Genomic DNA, 18,125 nt, shown 5'->3' with positions numbered 1-18,125 from the left:
TGGTCCACCTAAGTCCTTTATCCTAAGGAAAAATGGTGTGGCCTCTAACCTTGATAATCCTTGTCCTGTTGTCCCTAAGGATAGCTCTGATGAAGGATTTGTTGAAGTTATTGGGAAAAAGAAGAAGAGGAAGACTTATGAAAGAAACAACAGTGCTAACAATTGTGAAAGAAGCAACAAAGTCAAAAACATTGAGATGTCGAATTGTTTTAACAAATTCTTTAAGAGTTCTGACTTACCAAATTGTCAATCATGAATTTGCACATATATAGTTGGAATATTAGAGGGCTTGAAATGCCTGATAGAAAATATATGGTCAGGAGTTGGTGTAATAATTTCCATAATAAAGATATCATTTGTTTGCAAGAGATCAAAGTTACTGGGTATCATGCCTTTAACACCCTCAAGTTTGTCTGGGATAAGGCCAAATGCTTTTACCCAAGTCACCAAAAAGGAAAAGGTGGAGTGGCTTTGCTTATCAGCCCAAAATGGGTGGAGAATCGCGTGTCTCACCATTACTTCCCCTACCATAGTACTATTTGGGCAATCTTCAATCTCAATAATTCATCTATAGGAGTCTGCAACATTCATGCTTCCAATGATTATAGAGAAGGAGCTCTTCTTTGGGATTGGTTAGCTAATACCCTACCAGAAGCTAATTGGATCTTCATGGGAGACTTTAACATGATAGAGAACACTCAGAATAAAAGAGGAGGGTCTAGACAGTGTTGGAAAGGAAATGAACATTATTTTTTGTCAAAATTTAAGAGAAGATTTCAAATCCATGATCCCCTTGATAAAAGGAAGAATGACTTTGAAGGCATCTGGTTTACTTGGTGCAATAATCAAGCTTTAGGTAAAATAATTTATTGCAGACTTGATAGAGTCTATATGAATCCCTTCTTTTTTAATTTGAAACATCAAAACAATGTATCTCCTGTTGTGTTTAGTCTATTAGTAGGTCTGATCATTCTCCCATTTATGCTTGCATTGATAATTTGGAGAATGTGAATATCTGCAATTTGAGTAAAAAAGGTTTTTTCAAGCTAAACGTCTCCCTGCTTCAGAAGGATGACATTGAAAATACCTTGTATATGGTGTCATTGATGACCAATCTTTGCAACAAAGATGTCTCAGCCCAATCTAGGTGGATGATCAAGGTGGATACTTGGAGAAAGATCTTCCAAATCACGGGGTGTAAGGAAGCCAAGGATAGGAGAAGAAGTGAGAATGAATACCAAAAGAAACTTAATAGAATTGAGAAGGATTTACAAGATAGAGGGAGAGATTTGAATTTAGAGAAAGACCTGATCGAAACTAAGATGCACTTGAGAAAGATTCAGAATATCAAGATTCAGGGTCAGAAAGTTAGAGCTAAGGCCAACTGGTTGCAGGATGGTGATAGAGGCTCCAAATATTTATTTAGTATTATCAAAGCTAAGCAGAACAAAGAAGTCATTGAAGGTATATGTACTAATAAAGGTATCTCCAATGATAATAAAGATATCCTGGAGGCTTTCTATCAATTCTATAATAAGCTTTTTAGTTCAGAACAAGATGCTAATAGTGTTGATGATACGAATAAAAGTGCTAGCAAGAAAGCCAAGAGTATAAATCTCCCTATGAGTGCTCAAGAAATTGATGACACTATCTCCTCCATGGCCAATGGCAAATCCCCTGTGGTAGATGGGTTCCCTGCTGAATTTTATAAGAAGAACAAAGATTAAATTTCAAAGGAGCTTCGCTTGGTATATAATGAGGCTTTTGAGTTTGGTACTCTTGGTGAAGGCATTAATAAAGGGATCATCAAGCTATTTCCAAAAGGTGGTGATAAATCTTAGGTTAGAAACTGGAGACCCATCACTCTACTAAATCTTTCATATAAGATTCTTGCAAAGTTGTTGGCTAGAAGAATCATTGGGATGCTTAACAAGATTGTTTCGGTCACCCAAATTGGCTTTATTAAGGGAAGATACATTTTAGCAAAGTAACGAGAATCGGAATCGTATCGGAATCGGCACGGCCGAATCGAATCGTGAATCGGGGGTGAATCGCCGGTGAATCGGCAAATTTGAAAAAACCCTTTAAATGTAGAGATTTTAACAATTTAAGACTTATTTCATGCACCCTTTATTGAATATAACTTAAACACACTATAACATCATCAAATAGAAGTTGAAACTTAACATATATAAACATGGAAGTTTGTGTTTACCACATGGGGTAAAGAGTTTTTATAAGACAGCTTCACATCCAACACCTACTCCAAGTGCTTCAAAGCATATCACCCCTCTCGAAAGGATTGCTCTATTGTTCTCTCCACCACAGACACTCCATGCCTGCAATAGCTTCAGGTCTCATCAATTGGTGAGACTTCCCACGACTGATAACCGCAGCGACTGGGGGTCTAGGGGGCAACGCCCCCAGCGGGGTCGAGGGGCAGCGCCAAAACCAAATTTGCACTCTGAAACCCACACAAAACTATATGGAACACAGTGTTTTTGTGATTTTTTTCTGATCCCACACTCTTTCTGGGAACCGCTGATGTTTTACTACTTGATTATGTCTTTCCCTTCCCTTGGGCATCATCCGTTATGCATTCTAAACATTTTTTATTTGTCGTCGTTTTTTTTTTTTTTTTTTTAATAACCTATGGTTCTTCTTTTCTCTTCTCCTCTCTTCTAGTCATGCTTAACAATTAGAAGGCCCTTTAGGGTTATAAAAAAGAGGAAAGGTAAAAAAGAAAGCAAAAAACATAAGTGATTTTTTTATTATTTCCAACTAAACATGCATGCTGTTGCCAGCCGATTTTTGGCGATTTCTAATGGCGATTCATGCGATTTTTTGAGTGAATCGCCGATACATGCAATTCATTCGATTCACCCGATGAAATCGCCGATCACGATTTCTGACTCCAAAAAAATCAGGGTGCATGAATCTGATCGCTGAATCGGCGATTCACGCGATTTCAGCGTGATTCTGGTTACTCTGCATTTTAGAGAATCTCATTACTAGCTAGGAAGCTATGTAGTGGGGCTAAAGACAATGGACAAAATGTGGGTATGGTTCTTCTGGAGTTTGAGAAGGCTTATGATAGAATTGAGTGGCAGTTTATGATCAAAGTGTTGGAAAGACTAGGGTTTCCTCCTTTCTTCTGTAAATGGGTTGACATCTTGTTCAAAGATTCAAACATTGTTATCTATATTAATGGGGGGTGCTTTGACTCTATTTCTTTGGCATATCTATTTGACAAGGATGCCCCTTAGCTCCCTCTCTTTTTGTGCTGGTTGGAGATGCCCTAACATATATTCTTAATGCTAAGGAGTTGGGTCCTTCAGTGAAAGGTATTTCTCTAGTTAATCACAATGAGCTCCTTCTTGAACAATTTGCTGATGATACAACCCTTTTTGTGGAATTAGCTGAAGCTAATTTTGATAATATGATGAGCAGATTACAATTCTTCTGTAAGGCTTCTCGAGCTAATGTCTCTTAGGGGAATCCTTTATTTTTGGTTGGCTGGATTCCCCTCCTAACTGGATTAGGAATCAAGAGTGGCAATGGTTTGGTCCAAATCACATTGTGAGATACCTTGGTATCCCCTTTCCGTTTAACCCTCTTTGAAAGATATGTTGAACAAGGTTTATAATAAAATTGAGAATAAACATTTAAAATGGCAAACTCATATGTTGTCAATTGTTGGGAGAGCTCAAGCTGTTCAAAAGGTCCTTTCTTTTTACACTGTTTACTACGCCTCTGCTTGGCTGTTTGCTAAATATCAGTGTGAAAATTGAAAAGACTTACAGGCACTTTTTCTGGTCTGATGGTTTAGGGAATAAGAAGAGACATAGTGTGAATTAGGATTAGTGTTGCTATCCTAAGAATTTATGGGGTTTGGACATGAGACATATCAAAAAGCGGGGGATTGCTTTAGCTGCTAAATGGATTCTCAATTCTCTTGGTGGTAATGAACCATGGAAGGTCCTAGTTAGGAACAATATTACTAGGTCTGTTGTTAAGAAAAGTAAAAACAAGGATAATATTCTTTTGATTGACATTGTTCTTGGGGATTTTGAGTTTAGAGTTGCTGGATCAAATTTTTTTCATTCTATTTGGAAAGCTTGGGCTCAGGTGAGAGTGGTGATTCATTCAAGGTATGCTATTGGGAAGAATCCATACAACTATTCTGTCAAGGATAGATCTTTATGGTTGTGTGTTTATCTTAATGATAAACCTTCGGCATTAACTCAAAGTTGCTCAACAAAAATTTGCAACAAGAAACACATTTCTCTGATACAGGATGTTATTATCAGTAACCATATGGGTTCTTGGGAGGAAATCAGGAGTAAATATACTATCCCTAATTCTTAAAAGAAAAATTGTACTCTTGTTAGTAAAGCTCTTGGCTTTTTTTTTTCCCTGTAAAATCTTTAATACTCATCTTTTTTTAGAACAATTTCAATGGCAAGATGGTAAACTAAACTGATATATTTCTGGATTCGATTGTGTAAAGATTTTTTACCATCAACGTTTCGAATCACACCAAGTGATCCATCATCAGGATGAAGAGAGCAAGAGATGTCATTTTGTTTGACATCTGTTGCTCTCTTCATCCTGATGATGGATCACTTGGTGTGATTCGAAACGTTGATGGTAAAAAATCTTTACACAATCGAATCCAGAAATATATCAGTTTATTTGCTATGGATTGTGGAAATTTAATCTCTTTAAGATGGTAAACTTCTGGGTGAGTTTTCTAGCACTCAGATTTTAGTAGGGACCTTGGCCTGTCTAGATCGTGATGCCCCTCACTATAAGAAGGATGGATTTAATGACTTCAACACATTTTACATGCAAGCAACTTCTAGGACAAAAGGAGGTTCTAGTGGATCACTAGTAATTGATTGTCAGGGACAGGCCATTGCACTAAATGCTGGAAGCAAATCATCAAATTCGTCTGGATTTTTCCTTCCACTGGAAAGAGTGGTAAGAGCTTTGGAATTTGTAGGTCATGTTTGTCGCTACCGAAGCAAGTCTGTTCTAGTCACTTTTGATCAACATGAATGGTATGCAAAACCTCAATTATACACAAGAAATGATTTGTCTAGACTTTGGAAAAGAAGGCTTGCCATACCTTTGGTTGAAACTCTGCCTACACCTGCTGCTATTCATAACGATGAAGAGAGAACTCTAAAATCAGAGAAATCAGAAAATGGAGAGGCATCTGTATAATAATCGCATGTCTATATAGGTAATGCTTTTAAAGGATTTGAAGCGTTGTGTTGGAAACTGAGACTAAGCATTCAAAGTAGAAATGTCCCCTGTGCGATGCCTGTGAGAAGGAAGTTTCATAGATTAAAATTGATGACGATGGTCGGGCATTGGAGGTTGAATATCCGTAAGAGAAGACTCCATTAATCGTATCTATATACTGTAGCATAATCTACTTGACGATAATAAGTTATCTTTGCGTTGTCGGATTTTGTCTTCAGTGAGGGGTTTCGTGAAATGTCCCTTTCTCTGATTTTATATGATATTTCAAGCCTCAAATCAGATCTTTAAAATCAAACAACCAATATTTCAAAGATCCACCAATTTCTCAATAAACCCCAAATCGGGTATGCCAGAAATAGTGCCAAAAGCTTCACAGCTTCACCTATTATTAATAAATTTGAAAGTGGACATTTTTACAAAAATTTGAGCAGCATAACAGCCTATAAAATGACATTTCCAAATCTGTATAACATGCACACAATAGCTCCCAAATGGAGGACAAAAACAATGCTCATTGGGCTCCCGAAAATAGCACAAAATAGCTCAGAATCACCACAAAAACTTAATAATCTATCACAGAAGTATAATCATATCCAAATACATATATTAAGCTCTATTTTAACATTTAAAAGTCTGATATACAGCAGCAACCCAAACTGATATGAAATACTCAACCGGAAACACCAAACTCTTACAAAAAATACACCTGAAAATCCACAAATCTGCACTGTTTAGCACAAAGGCAAAGTCTGCATGAGCATGCACATGGAATGGCTTCAAACTCCCGTCCTTAGCCTTCTTGGAAACCTGCAAACTCCCGTTCTTGGGTCTCCTTCTTCACAAGTTTGGCAGCCTCTGAAGAACAACAAAGCAATGCGCAAAAATCAAGTTCTAGAATGAGCCCAAAATGCCTCCAAACTCCTTAAAAGAGGGCATAACCCTAACTCACGTCCAAGAGGGGTTAATAAAACATATTTTAATAATAATTTTAATTTATTAGTCCATTAGCTTCCAAAGATTATCCCCTTTTTCCGAAATTTGACCTTTTTGGGCCTGCCTGCCTTAGAAAAGATTATTATTTTTAATTATTTGAAAAGGGGACATGACAAGTCCTCCCCTTCCAAATATTGCTTGTCCTCAAGCAATGGATGAAAAATAAACCAATCAATCCACCTGGATCCCAAATGTAGTCATGAACTATACTATTGTCAATTAACACAGGCTCTTGCAATATCCTCTGCAATATAACCAAGAGGAATCCATAATCGAACTGACAATTACTGCTCAACCAAACTCCAAAGTCACAACTTCCATAGTCAGAAACCCACGAGACACAAACTCTTAGAACATCAAAACCCAAGTAAAGTGGACAAATCAAACTACCGACATAGTAAATACCATCAACGCATTCCACTGGCCTATACGGAATGTACAATCCAACTTTGCAACAATGGTGAATGCTCCCGATTGAAACTGTACCAAGTATGGAGAATCCACACACTGTACAACTCCTGCAGTCAACACAACTCTGTAGATCACCGACCTTTGTCTCATAACCATAACTCCCATGCACCCCTGATGGTGAAAAGCCATCACAAGATAAACAGCAAGAATTGGAACCCAAACCAAATTTGCCTGCCATCAACTCCTCAACACAAGGATCAAATGCTAACTGATGTACATACCTTGCAATATAATGTTGATAAAAAAAACCAACCTCAGTCAACAGCTCACCGTGAACAAGTGATACAACCCACTGTGACTGATCACCGGCTAAGTCAGGAGATGCCATAGCCAAAGGAGTAGAATCAATAACAACACCCGCTGAAGCATCACTCCGAAACTCCTGCTCTAAGTCACGTATTATCAAGCTATCAACTGCAGAACCTATCGCCATGTCGTGCCCATCGCAACTCTCATCCCGAGGCATCAAACTATCCCATAATTGATGATAAGCACTAGGAACCAAAGTACATCTCTGTATCATCATCTCATCAACATGGTCATCAAAGGTAAATTGATGAGCATACCTCACAATGTAATGCTGATAGAATGCGCCAATCTCAGTCAGTGGCTCAGACTGCAATCCAAATGTAACTAATTGCAATCGATCAGTAACCAAGTTGGAACTGACTACTACCTCTAAAGACATCGCCAAGGGAGTAGTATTACTAGCAGGAACCATGCCAACTATCGGCTCACCAACATCACACATGGTCTTTGATACAGCATCTCTAGTCTTCATGCCATTAGTGCTAGAGGTCACCACCATGTCAGGCATACCACAACAATCTGCTACAGCACCCAACTCAACTAAACCTGACTCTAGTGGGGATGAACCCGATATGCCAATGTTAGTATCAAGGATGGATGCATCCCCATCTCCACTATCTTTGACAATCTCAGCCATGGACATCCTCAGATCATCAGACACCACAACTTGTGACTGTACAGAATCTAGTAAAGACTATAGTTGCTCTAACTCCATGGTCACCTTAGCCAAATGAAACTGTGACTCCTTGAAAGCCAACTGTGTACTCTCAAGAATCTCAGAAGTCACCTCAAGCTGCTCAGTAAGTTCACTCACCTCATCTTCCTTGGCCAACAATGCATCATATGCTGTACTGCCCCACTCCATAAGATAATCTCTGTCGGCTACCAACTGCATATAATCTTGTCTCAGAATTTGGGTAGCCTCCCATAAAGAGTGGAACTCTGTCAAGGAAAGATAACTGCCTCCCTGCTCATCACTAGTAGGAGAACCCCATCCATAAACTGCTAACAATTGACGAGCATCATCGAAATGTTGGCAAGTGATAGCAATGTCTCATTCACTAACTCTCAACTGATTAGACACATGATGGCACTGGCTTGACTGTCTCCTACAAACCTCCTCTGATGCACTGTCTAAAGGAGTATCCTCAAAGTTACTAGTCTCTAGAGTATTACCATCCATATTCTGTGAATCAACTCTAAAGCTCATATCAACATACAGAGTATCAAAAACTGTAGCACTGCTGTCCAACTCCTTTGTACCCAAGGAAACTAAGTCTTCAAAATTGCCCACTGCATCCTTCTGGATGTCAACAATGCCAATATGATCCTGGGACTCATCTGTACACTGCCAAATATGAAAGATCATCAACACATTCCAGCAGGTATGGTCGACTGGATATATGAACAAAGCCCAACACTGGTGTATAAAAACTAATACCAACATCGGAAAAGCTGCTAGCACAAGAAAAGACAACACCGTGCAATCTGCTAATCAAATCCATGATAGCACCCAAACAAACACTGCTACCAAAAAGTGTTAAAGATCTCCAGTCAACTGAATCCCAAATGCCAATATAACAATCTCGAGTCCATATCTGTAAACTAGAATCAGCTGGTAACTCAAGCAAAATCCTCACTTGAGTAATATGACCAATACCAACTAACTCCACATACCTGTCATGATGAGATAATGAAGTCACAATACTGTCTTTGTTCACTTTCAGCTGGCTGGACAAATCGTGTGAAGTACTACCAGCCTCAACCTCATGTGACAAAGCATCTAACTGTGCCTGGTACTCTTTCTCAGCAAAGTCATGAATGTTCAATGTCTGCTCATCTCTACCAGGTATCTCACCATCATGCACAACAACATCCTCATAATCATCATCTAAACCCACTATGCTGCAGTCACTACCTGTTGTAACTATACCATCCTAAATACCTATGATATCACCCTTGAACGACCTGTATACAATTGTCTCAATTTGAGTATCAAGTTGACCATTACTATCAATCTGCGTAATATCCTTTCTCACTACCTCCTGTGGCGGAGTAGAATTTGAGACCTCTGCCTGGCTATAAGCTAGTTTCTCAAACTCCTCATGCAAGTTCTTGGTAATTGTGTCATCTGCCCTGTGAGAAAATCTGCCAAATAGAAATCTGGTCAACTTATCCACCTTAGCTGGGTTGGACAACATGTCATTCATCATACGGTGGTGCTCAACCAACTATTTAGACATGTCATGGCTTATTTTCCTAAGTTTATCTCAAATGTCTAAATAACCATCCTTTCTACTGTTTTGACTCTGGATATCAATTGTCCAAGATCGTGTCCTCTGAGACTCTGTACTATACCTGTCCATTCTGGATAAAGTAGAGTGTAACCCTAATAGGTTATAACTTCTTCAAACACCAAGAACTAACATGCAAATGATTAGAAGTAGCATGCAACCATAGATTTTGACATGTAGCTGATTAGAAGCAACATGCAACCACCAAATTCACCAAGAACTAACATGCAAATGATTAGAAGTAGCATGCAACCATAAATTTTGACATGCAGCTAATTAGAAGCAACATGCAACCATAAATTATGACATGCAAGATTTGGGTAGTTGTCAAAACTGACATGCAAACTTCTACAAACCCTCAAGCTGGCAAGATCATAGCTCTAATACCACTGAAATATCCCTTTCTCTGATTTTATATGATATTTCAAGCCTCAAATCAGATCTTTAAAATCAAACAACCAATATTTCAAAGATCCACCAATTTTTCAATAAACCCCAAATCGGGTATGCCAGAAATAGTGCCAAAAGCTTCACAGCTTCACCTATTATTAATAAATCTGAAAGTGGACATTTTTACAAAAATTTGAGCAGCATAACAGCCTATAAAATGACATTTCCAGATCTGTATAACATGCACACAATAGCTCCCAAATGGAGGACAAAAACAATGCTCATCGGGCTCCCGAAAATAGCACAAAATAGCCTGGAATCACCACAAAAACTTAATAATCTATCATAGAAGTATAATCATATCCAAATACATATATTCAGCTCTATTTTAACATTTAAAAGTCTGATATACAGCAGCAACCCAAACTGATATGAAATACTCAACCGGAAACACCAAACTCTTACAAAAAATACACCTGAAAATCCACAAATCTGCACTGTTTAGCACAAAGGCAAAGTCTGCATGAGCATGCACATGGAATGGCTTCAAACTCCCGTCCTTAGCCTTCTTGGAAACCTGCAAACTCCCGTTCTTGGGTCTCCTTCTTCACAAGTTTGGCAGCCTCTGAAGAACAACAAAGCAATGCGCAAAAATCAAGTTCTGGAATGAGCCCAAAATGCCTCCAAACTCCTTAAAAGAGGGCATAACCCTAACTCACGTCCAAGAGGGGTTAATAAAACATATTTTAATAATAATTTTAATTTATTAGTCCATTAGCTTCCAAAGATTATCCCCTTTTTCCGAAACTTCATCTTTTTGGGCCTGCCTGCCATAGAAAAGATTATTATTTTTAATTATTTGAAAATGGGACATGACATTTCGCATCTTGCAATTTTGTTGCTTCATGTTATGATTAAACTCTCAGGTGAAATTCAAATATGAAATTATGTAAGTGGAAACATTCAGCGCAAGAAAATATAAATGGTGAATGCGCATGGGAATTCACGTAGTCATAGATATGAGTACCATCAAAAGTCTTGCAAGGCCTTCCAAGCTTGAGAAGCATATTATTTATCATCGGTAATGGGCTTCTAATGTTGCGTTATGTCTATATGCAAGAAGATATGCCACCTATCGGAGGACACAGTCTCAAAAACCCACCATGGTTTGCGGAAGAATCAAGAGATCAAAATGAGAAGACGCATCTGCCAGCAGTTTTCTCTGGTGTTTTCAAATGCATGAGATGTAAGCAAGGAAGTAACAAGTAATATGAAGCGAAGGTCTGGGCATATACGCATGAAAGAAAAAGATTACCAATGTGCCGCTAGTTGTATTTTAATACAACTGAACCGTGTTAAAAACTTATTAAATTTTTGAAAAATTTGGTTTGTTTTTTTTGTTATGAAGGGATATGATGTTTAGTATAGTAACCAGGACCCTTTAAATCTTTATAAATATGTCAGTACTGTACTAAGACCATTGCTATCAATTTTGGGATAAAAATTGTGTATGTGGTACTCCATTACCATATAACAATTCTTTTCTTCAGTTTGGCAGCCCTCTTGAGAAAGTAAATCGACCAATAAACTCTGTTTTCTTGGTTGTTTTTTTGAGTGTAAAATCTGCTTACCTTGATCTGAAAAGTTAAAATTGTATTTGAGCATGGCAATTGAGATCCCCTAGGTCCATGATTGGAATCTGTTGCTACCTATGAGAGAGAGTTGTTGAAAGCATAGTTCAAAATCTCGTTCTCTGCCACTTATTAGGGAGGCAAAAAATAAATTTCTCGGCAAATATCATATATAAATCGACAACTTCTCATGAAAATATCGGGAGTTTGAAAAATGACTTAAATTTAATTAAAAATGCATTTTTTGCAAAATTCAATAAGGATATTTATTTAATGAGTTAGTAAATGAGTAAACAAACCAAAAAAGCTGAGATATATATATATATATATATATATATATATATATATGCAATATGTAACAAAATTGCATCCTCATATAGAATGTCGATGGCTGGCAGCCATATTTAGAGACTTTCAACTCTAAAGCAAACTAAAAATAGAAAATTGTCTCTGTAAAAATATTAGCAAATACAAATGTCAATTAAAATATGAAACTAATCTACATCTTCCTCTTCCGTGCCCCACTAAATAGAAGAACTTAGAAAACTTCCTTGTGAATCCGAATTTGCTTGAACAATCTCTTCAAATCTGCTTTGAATCCACTTCAAATCCACTTATGATCAATCTACAAGGCTGCCAAAATCTATTTCTCTCCACCAAAAACTTTCTCCTCTCCTCCAAACACTCGAAATTGCAAAATAAATAATGAATGGGCAAATTAAAGGGTGTCCTAGTTTGACTAGTGCCTCCCAAGAGAAGTTTTTAAGTTATTGCAAGAAGTTTAGGACTTATCGCAGAGAAGTGGGCAACTTATCGGCAAAAATTTAAGGTCTTCTCGGCTTGAATTTTTCGCTAGAAAACCTTAAGTTTCTCATTTTGCAAAAATTCTTGCAAGAAGTAGAGATAGCTACCACTTCTCGGAAAGATTTTGATCTATGGTTGAAAGTTTTCAGTTTGGCAATTAGGTTATTTTCTGTGTGCAGACTGCTTGTCAGTGTGAATCAAAGTTAAACTTGTTTAGAATCACTAAGATTTTGTAATTCTGGGATAGTTAAACTTGATTGAGGCTAGCAGACTCATGTTCTGGGTACTCTGGTGAATCTAGTAAGACTTACAGACTCCAATGTCTTATCATTGAGACTTGACCAAGATAGGTGTGAAATTCAAAAAGAAAAAAGAATACAGAATTAAAAACGCCCAAACCTAACACTACAATGGTAAACATTCTTAGGGGTTAATTACTGCTCTATGGTTTCAACATTAACAGCTTTCAAAGGGTTTTAACGACTCTTGAGCCTTGGCCAAAAGTGATGGTTTGATGAAAAATGCTATACATCATGAAATGGCATTTGTAAGGCAGAGGGTGCTCTTTATCTTATCACTTTTTTAGACCTTTCATGTAGTGATGATATGATGAAAAATTCTGTACACCATGGAATGGCATTTGTAAGGCAGAGGGTGCTCTTTATCTTATCACTGTTTTAGACCTTTCATGTAATATCATAAATCTGAGTATCAATTCCATTTTGTAACGGCATCTTTGTTATTGATTGAGTGAGACATTATGATGATTTATCTAGTATGATGGTCAAGATTGTGAATGCCTCCATGAATTTTAGATATGCTTTTGGGAATGCTAAATATCATGGTTACCAGGAGACCCGTCTCCCCCCTAAAAGTGGCGTCTCGGAGACCGAGACGCGTCTCGGAGACTTTTCGCGTCTCCGGAGACCTCAAAAAAGGTTGGAGACTTCATGACGAAGTCTCCTGAAGTCTCCCCGTCTCCTAATCCAAAAAGTGAAGTCTCCCCGAAGTCTCCTGATAAAATATAAATGTAAAATATAATATTAAATAATTTTATATATTTTAGCCCTCATTTAAATGTTTTTAATGCAAAAATCTAAGGTACTATATGAATTCCGTAACAATTGCTTGGTGATGTACGTCACCTACAGGAACACGATACAAGTCTAAGACAACATATTGGAAGCTGTACAGGATTGCAGTAAAGATCCCAAATCACATAAATTTATGCGGCTGAGGAATTAGGGTGCAAAAACTGTTGTTAGTGCATTAGAAGATAGTATTACGTATGTTACAGAAATCTGATATGCAAATGCTTGATAATAGTATTATTCCTCATGAAAACCAAGCATCTATTTGCTAATAAAGACTCAGTGATAACAGTGATAGACTAGAGGTTTTATGTATGTTAACATGAATGTATTTGGTCCCATATTTCTGTTTTTTCAAGAGGATATCATGTTTTAGTTTGATGTATAAGTCGTATTTATTATTCGTACCTGTTTATCTGCTGTTGGCAATATCCTAGTACCAATATAGGAATCTTTGTTAGTTGAATCTGTGTAACTGGAAAAAAAACACTATTACAAAATGATTTACTCCCTTTTAAACTAAGCAATCCTAACTCTTAGTTAGAAAATAGAAATCCTAAGTGTGTCTCTATGCATGCATCAATGTTGAATAATTCAATAATTTTCACAAATTTTTTGTAGCAATGCCAATTTGTCAGGTTTTAAAATCTATTTCAGTAGTGTACTTCTGTATCTAACCGCTTATTATTATTATATCTTTGACAGTTTGACTCTATGAATCTATTTTAATTTTTAATGTGACAACACTAGTATTATTAATTTATTATTTACTTTAGTCTTTTAGTCTTACGGTATTACTATTTTGAAATTTTGAAATTTTGTATTTACTTTTAGTATTAGACTCTTTAAGTTTAAACTATTAAAAATTTATTTAAAAAAAAAAAAAAAAAAAAAAATTGCCGTCTCCAAGTACCCCCGTCTCCTATTTGAAAAATTGCCGTACCAGTACCGGAGACCTCAAAGTCTCCCCGTCTCCCGGTGACCTTGCTAAATATTCCTTTGATTACATTTTCTGAATCAATGCCATTTTGTAACTGCATCTTTGTAAATGATTGAGTGAGAATTATATAAGTATGGTGGTCATGATCGTGAATGTCTCCATGAATTTGAGATCTGCTTTTGAGATTGCTAACTAATCCTTTGATTACATTTTGTGATCTAAGTGTTTGTGTTCACTGTTTGGTAAGTTGTTCATTATAGGAGGTTGTAAATTTTTTGTGAAGCTTTCACAAAATATCCTTTCTTCATAGTAAAAGAAGTTCAGTAGTTTGATCATGAATTATCAATGAAGTTTTTCTTATCAATGGCATAATCTCATTATATTGTGTCTTCCATGCATAGAGCCAACTTAGGTGTGTGAATGCACCACTTAGTCCCTGTCATTATCATACTTTGTACGATATGATTTTGGATCACGCATGCTTTACTCTGGTTTAAAGATTCAACTCACTCTTACAAGATCGAGGCATTAATCTACAATATACACATAAAAACGAACAATTAAATCATTTAGAATCTATTTAGCACTGGGTATCCTAGCAGCCCTGTATTACTTATTGCTTTAGAAATACTGCATCTTTGAGAACTATCTAACTGAATTCTTTAGAGAGGGAGATGCTTTGCTGTTATTTTTGCAGTCATGTATAAAATGCTTTGTTTCTCATACACAAGCTTCCTTTTTGATTAAAATGAGATTTTAGGTCTTGATTATGGTAAACCAGCACACTGAAGCTTAGTGACAAACTATTAGGGTTTGTAGTGCGTTGAATAGGGCTCACTCCCAAGATCAGTTGTGCCCAAACATTTCTCTTTACTTATCCTATGAAGTGAACACCCCTTACCCTTTTCTTAGGATGGCCTAGAGAAGAAGGATAAGCAACCCTTTATCAGGCACTGTTCCATAGGTGTCTTCTACCTATAAGTTGTATATCTTTCGTTCTAAGTTGACTTTCTTCGGACATAAAATTCAAATTGTGCTCATGGTACATGAGGGAAGCAACTTTGATTGCTAACATCATGAATGGCAACTACATCTCTTATAGAAATAACTAGGCTCTTTGGCAGACTTGTGGGACATTTTACCTATTAGGATTTGTTTCTTTGTTTTGTGATTTTAGGGCTTGGTTGGTTCTTTGTGTTGCTTCTAAGAATTGTCATTGTACAATGTGAAGGCACAATGTGCTTTCTGTAAGTTTTGTAATATGGCTGGTAAAAGAACCTGCTTAAATGGGCTTTGCTGGTTTTTCGTAAATGATTGTTGCATGTAGCCCTTGGGGATAGAATGGAAAATATACATGTATATAAGAAAAATATATAAATATTTAATCTAGAAAAAAAAAAAGCAATTAGAGGAGAATGCCTGTGTTCTTCCTTTGCTCATTTTTACCTTGATAAAAAATATTCTGATTAAATGTGTATATTTCTTTAAGCACTGTTTTTCCCTGTAATTTACAAAATAATTTTGTAGAAAAATTCCACACTTAAGTTAGATGGAAAATTATATTCACTTATCAACTAACATTCATTCCATGTCTGAAAATAGTGTAATTTTGCTGATTTACCTTGCAGGTGTACAGCTGATTGTGGATGGATCACTGGACATAGCTATGTGACATACGGTCCTCTTCTAAATGGAGCAACAATTGTGGTTTTCGAAGGAGTAAGTGTAATTGTATACATCAATCATATGAAATTTTTCTATCCCTTATGTTTTTGATTAATTGTACATACAGTTGCAATTTTATTTTTAAATCACCAACAAAATTCACGTTTGGTAGTATGGTTTAATCCAAATAGCACTAAGATGTGCTCACGACACTCTTGCTGCACTTACATTGTAATTATTACCTATACACATGAGAGAAAGGTCATAATAAAAATGACTGCTCATGGAAATCCATCATCAAAGAGACAATTTAATACACAAGTTAAAAATCTCATAAACTAATGTAATTCAATTTAAAATTTACTGTAGAAGCTCCTTCATGATAACTGTAGTGTTGTAACTTGTACTTCTGTAATCAGTGAGTCCAATTTCACACTCTCCTAGCATTCATTTTGGCTTTCTGCTCCTCTAAGTATTATTGGGGCCATTTTTGGCGCTGAATTAATATTTTGCTCAAGAATATGAGTCATGTATTTTATATCTTAGTGCACTCCTCTTTCAGCGCTTATTTTTAGTGCGCCCTTTTTTCCAATTTATTTTAAAGCTCATATGCGGTCCTGCCCTATTTTGAAGTTCAAAGCACTTGAATCCCCGCTTAATGTTGTCAACTCTAACTTTACAGATTCGATATCAGGACCCCAATATCTTGCTTCCCTAAAAGTTTGAGCCAATTTTTTCATGGCCTAGCTGCATAGTCCAATGCCTTTTGACTGAAATTGCAGTAGAGTAATGTGTTGGCTTTGGCATTTTTAGATCTGGTCTCAAAATTGGGGTATGACTCTTGTAAATTGGCTGTTTAAACGCTCAAAGTGTAAAACTCATATATAAGCAAGCTAGTTTTCCTGATTTGGCAAGGATTTATTATGCATGAAGAGGCAATTGGAGTACCAGATACATGAAGATAAACCTCCACAATAACTGAGTCTATACATCTGAGAATTACATCAGTAACATCATACATTTATCAAGTATTATTCATCATTTAGGCTTCAAGAAAATTTGAGGTTTTTCAAGATAAACTCCGATTAATGACTGGTTTGCAGTGTGCACCTCTCCCATAGGGGTATGCCATGATTTTTTGTCATTCTTATGTTTCTGTTTGTAAGCTTCATAGTAGAATTTCATTATGATCTATGTGATTCATTTTGTTCTTGAGTTAATGTATGTATGTATCACCTTTGTTCATGTCATTTACTGTTCACTTTTACACACTTGAGTAGGAATCTTGTTCGAGTCTGTGCACTTAGGCTTGTTACAATCTTAACATGCTTAATATTCAGAGCACACACTATTTTTTAGATTTATACTTGGCTATCTATGGAGGTGGAGATCACCAAAATGAGGGCTTGATTGAGGCAAACCCCTATATAGCCACAACATTTGTCTCTTTTGAAGGTTCCATTTTAGGTCTCAAATCAAGTTTGAAGAAACCACTGTGCTTTGGACTCGAAGACATAACTTCCCATGAAGTTTTACAAACAGTTAGTAGGGACATTGTCAATAGGAACTAGTGTCCTATGACTAGGGCACCTAGTGTCATAGTACACCTAGTTTGAGGTAGAATTTGCCAGGAGGTGTTGTCCTCAATGTTGATATTGCAAAATTGGGGCAACCCAAGCTATTTTCTCATGGATTCATAGATGTATCCTCTATGTTTTTGATGTATTGGATAATTTGTCATAAAAGCTATTTGCCATCCTTTATTTTAAACTTTTCATGTATCCTTTTTGAGGGTTTCCATCAAGTTAATCATCTTATTGCTTGGTAGGACGAGTTTTTCTTCTTTGACTAGTGACACTTGATTTTTGGTAATCTTCAAGTCTTTCTCTTCATTTTTCTTAGTTTTGTGTTTTGTTTTTAGTCTTCTTTTTTTAAACCCTAGGATTGTAGCTCTTGAAGTTCCACTCATTTGATCTATCTTATGCCTCAAACATAATTGCTTAGCTCATGTTATTAAGGAAGTAAGCATGTTGTAAGTGGGGTCCTATGACCTGATTACACACCTTTATTAAAAATCCTTTAAAAGTGGGTTTGTATTGGTAATTGCATCATATAAAAATGTTAGTTACATGTAAAGTGGGTTTAGAAGCTCATTTAAGAATTTCACATCATTCTGAGAAGTTTTATATATAGTTTTAATGATTTACTAATGTAATGGTGGGCTTTTCCAATCCCTTTGCACGTCTTTTCATCAAAACTATAGTTA

At 36.5% G+C, this 18,125-nt stretch overlaps 1 protein-coding gene across 1 annotated transcript in view; it reads left to right on the top strand.

Moving 5' to 3' along the window:
• The window catches only part of LOC149534865 (acetyl-coenzyme A synthetase, chloroplastic/glyoxysomal-like), a 217,189-nt gene that overhangs the window by 128,309 nt on the left and 70,755 nt on the right, over window positions 1–18,125 (top strand). The window contains exon 9 of the mRNA XM_089807220.1: window positions 15,823–15,913. Coding sequence (XP_089663346.1) covers window positions 15,823–15,913 — 91 coding nt within the window. The remainder of the gene's footprint in view (window positions 1–15,822; window positions 15,914–18,125) is intronic.

This window comes from Cupressus sempervirens, chromosome 10, assembly GCF_028749045.1.
Source record: "Cupressus sempervirens isolate cs-2001-9-10 chromosome 10, ASM2874904v1, whole genome shotgun sequence".
In the NCBI taxonomy this organism is placed as follows: domain Eukaryota; kingdom Viridiplantae; phylum Streptophyta; class Pinopsida; order Cupressales; family Cupressaceae; genus Cupressus; species Cupressus sempervirens.
The sequence above is the reverse complement of the archived record's forward strand: the minus strand, read 5'-3'. Positions and strand labels throughout refer to the sequence as shown.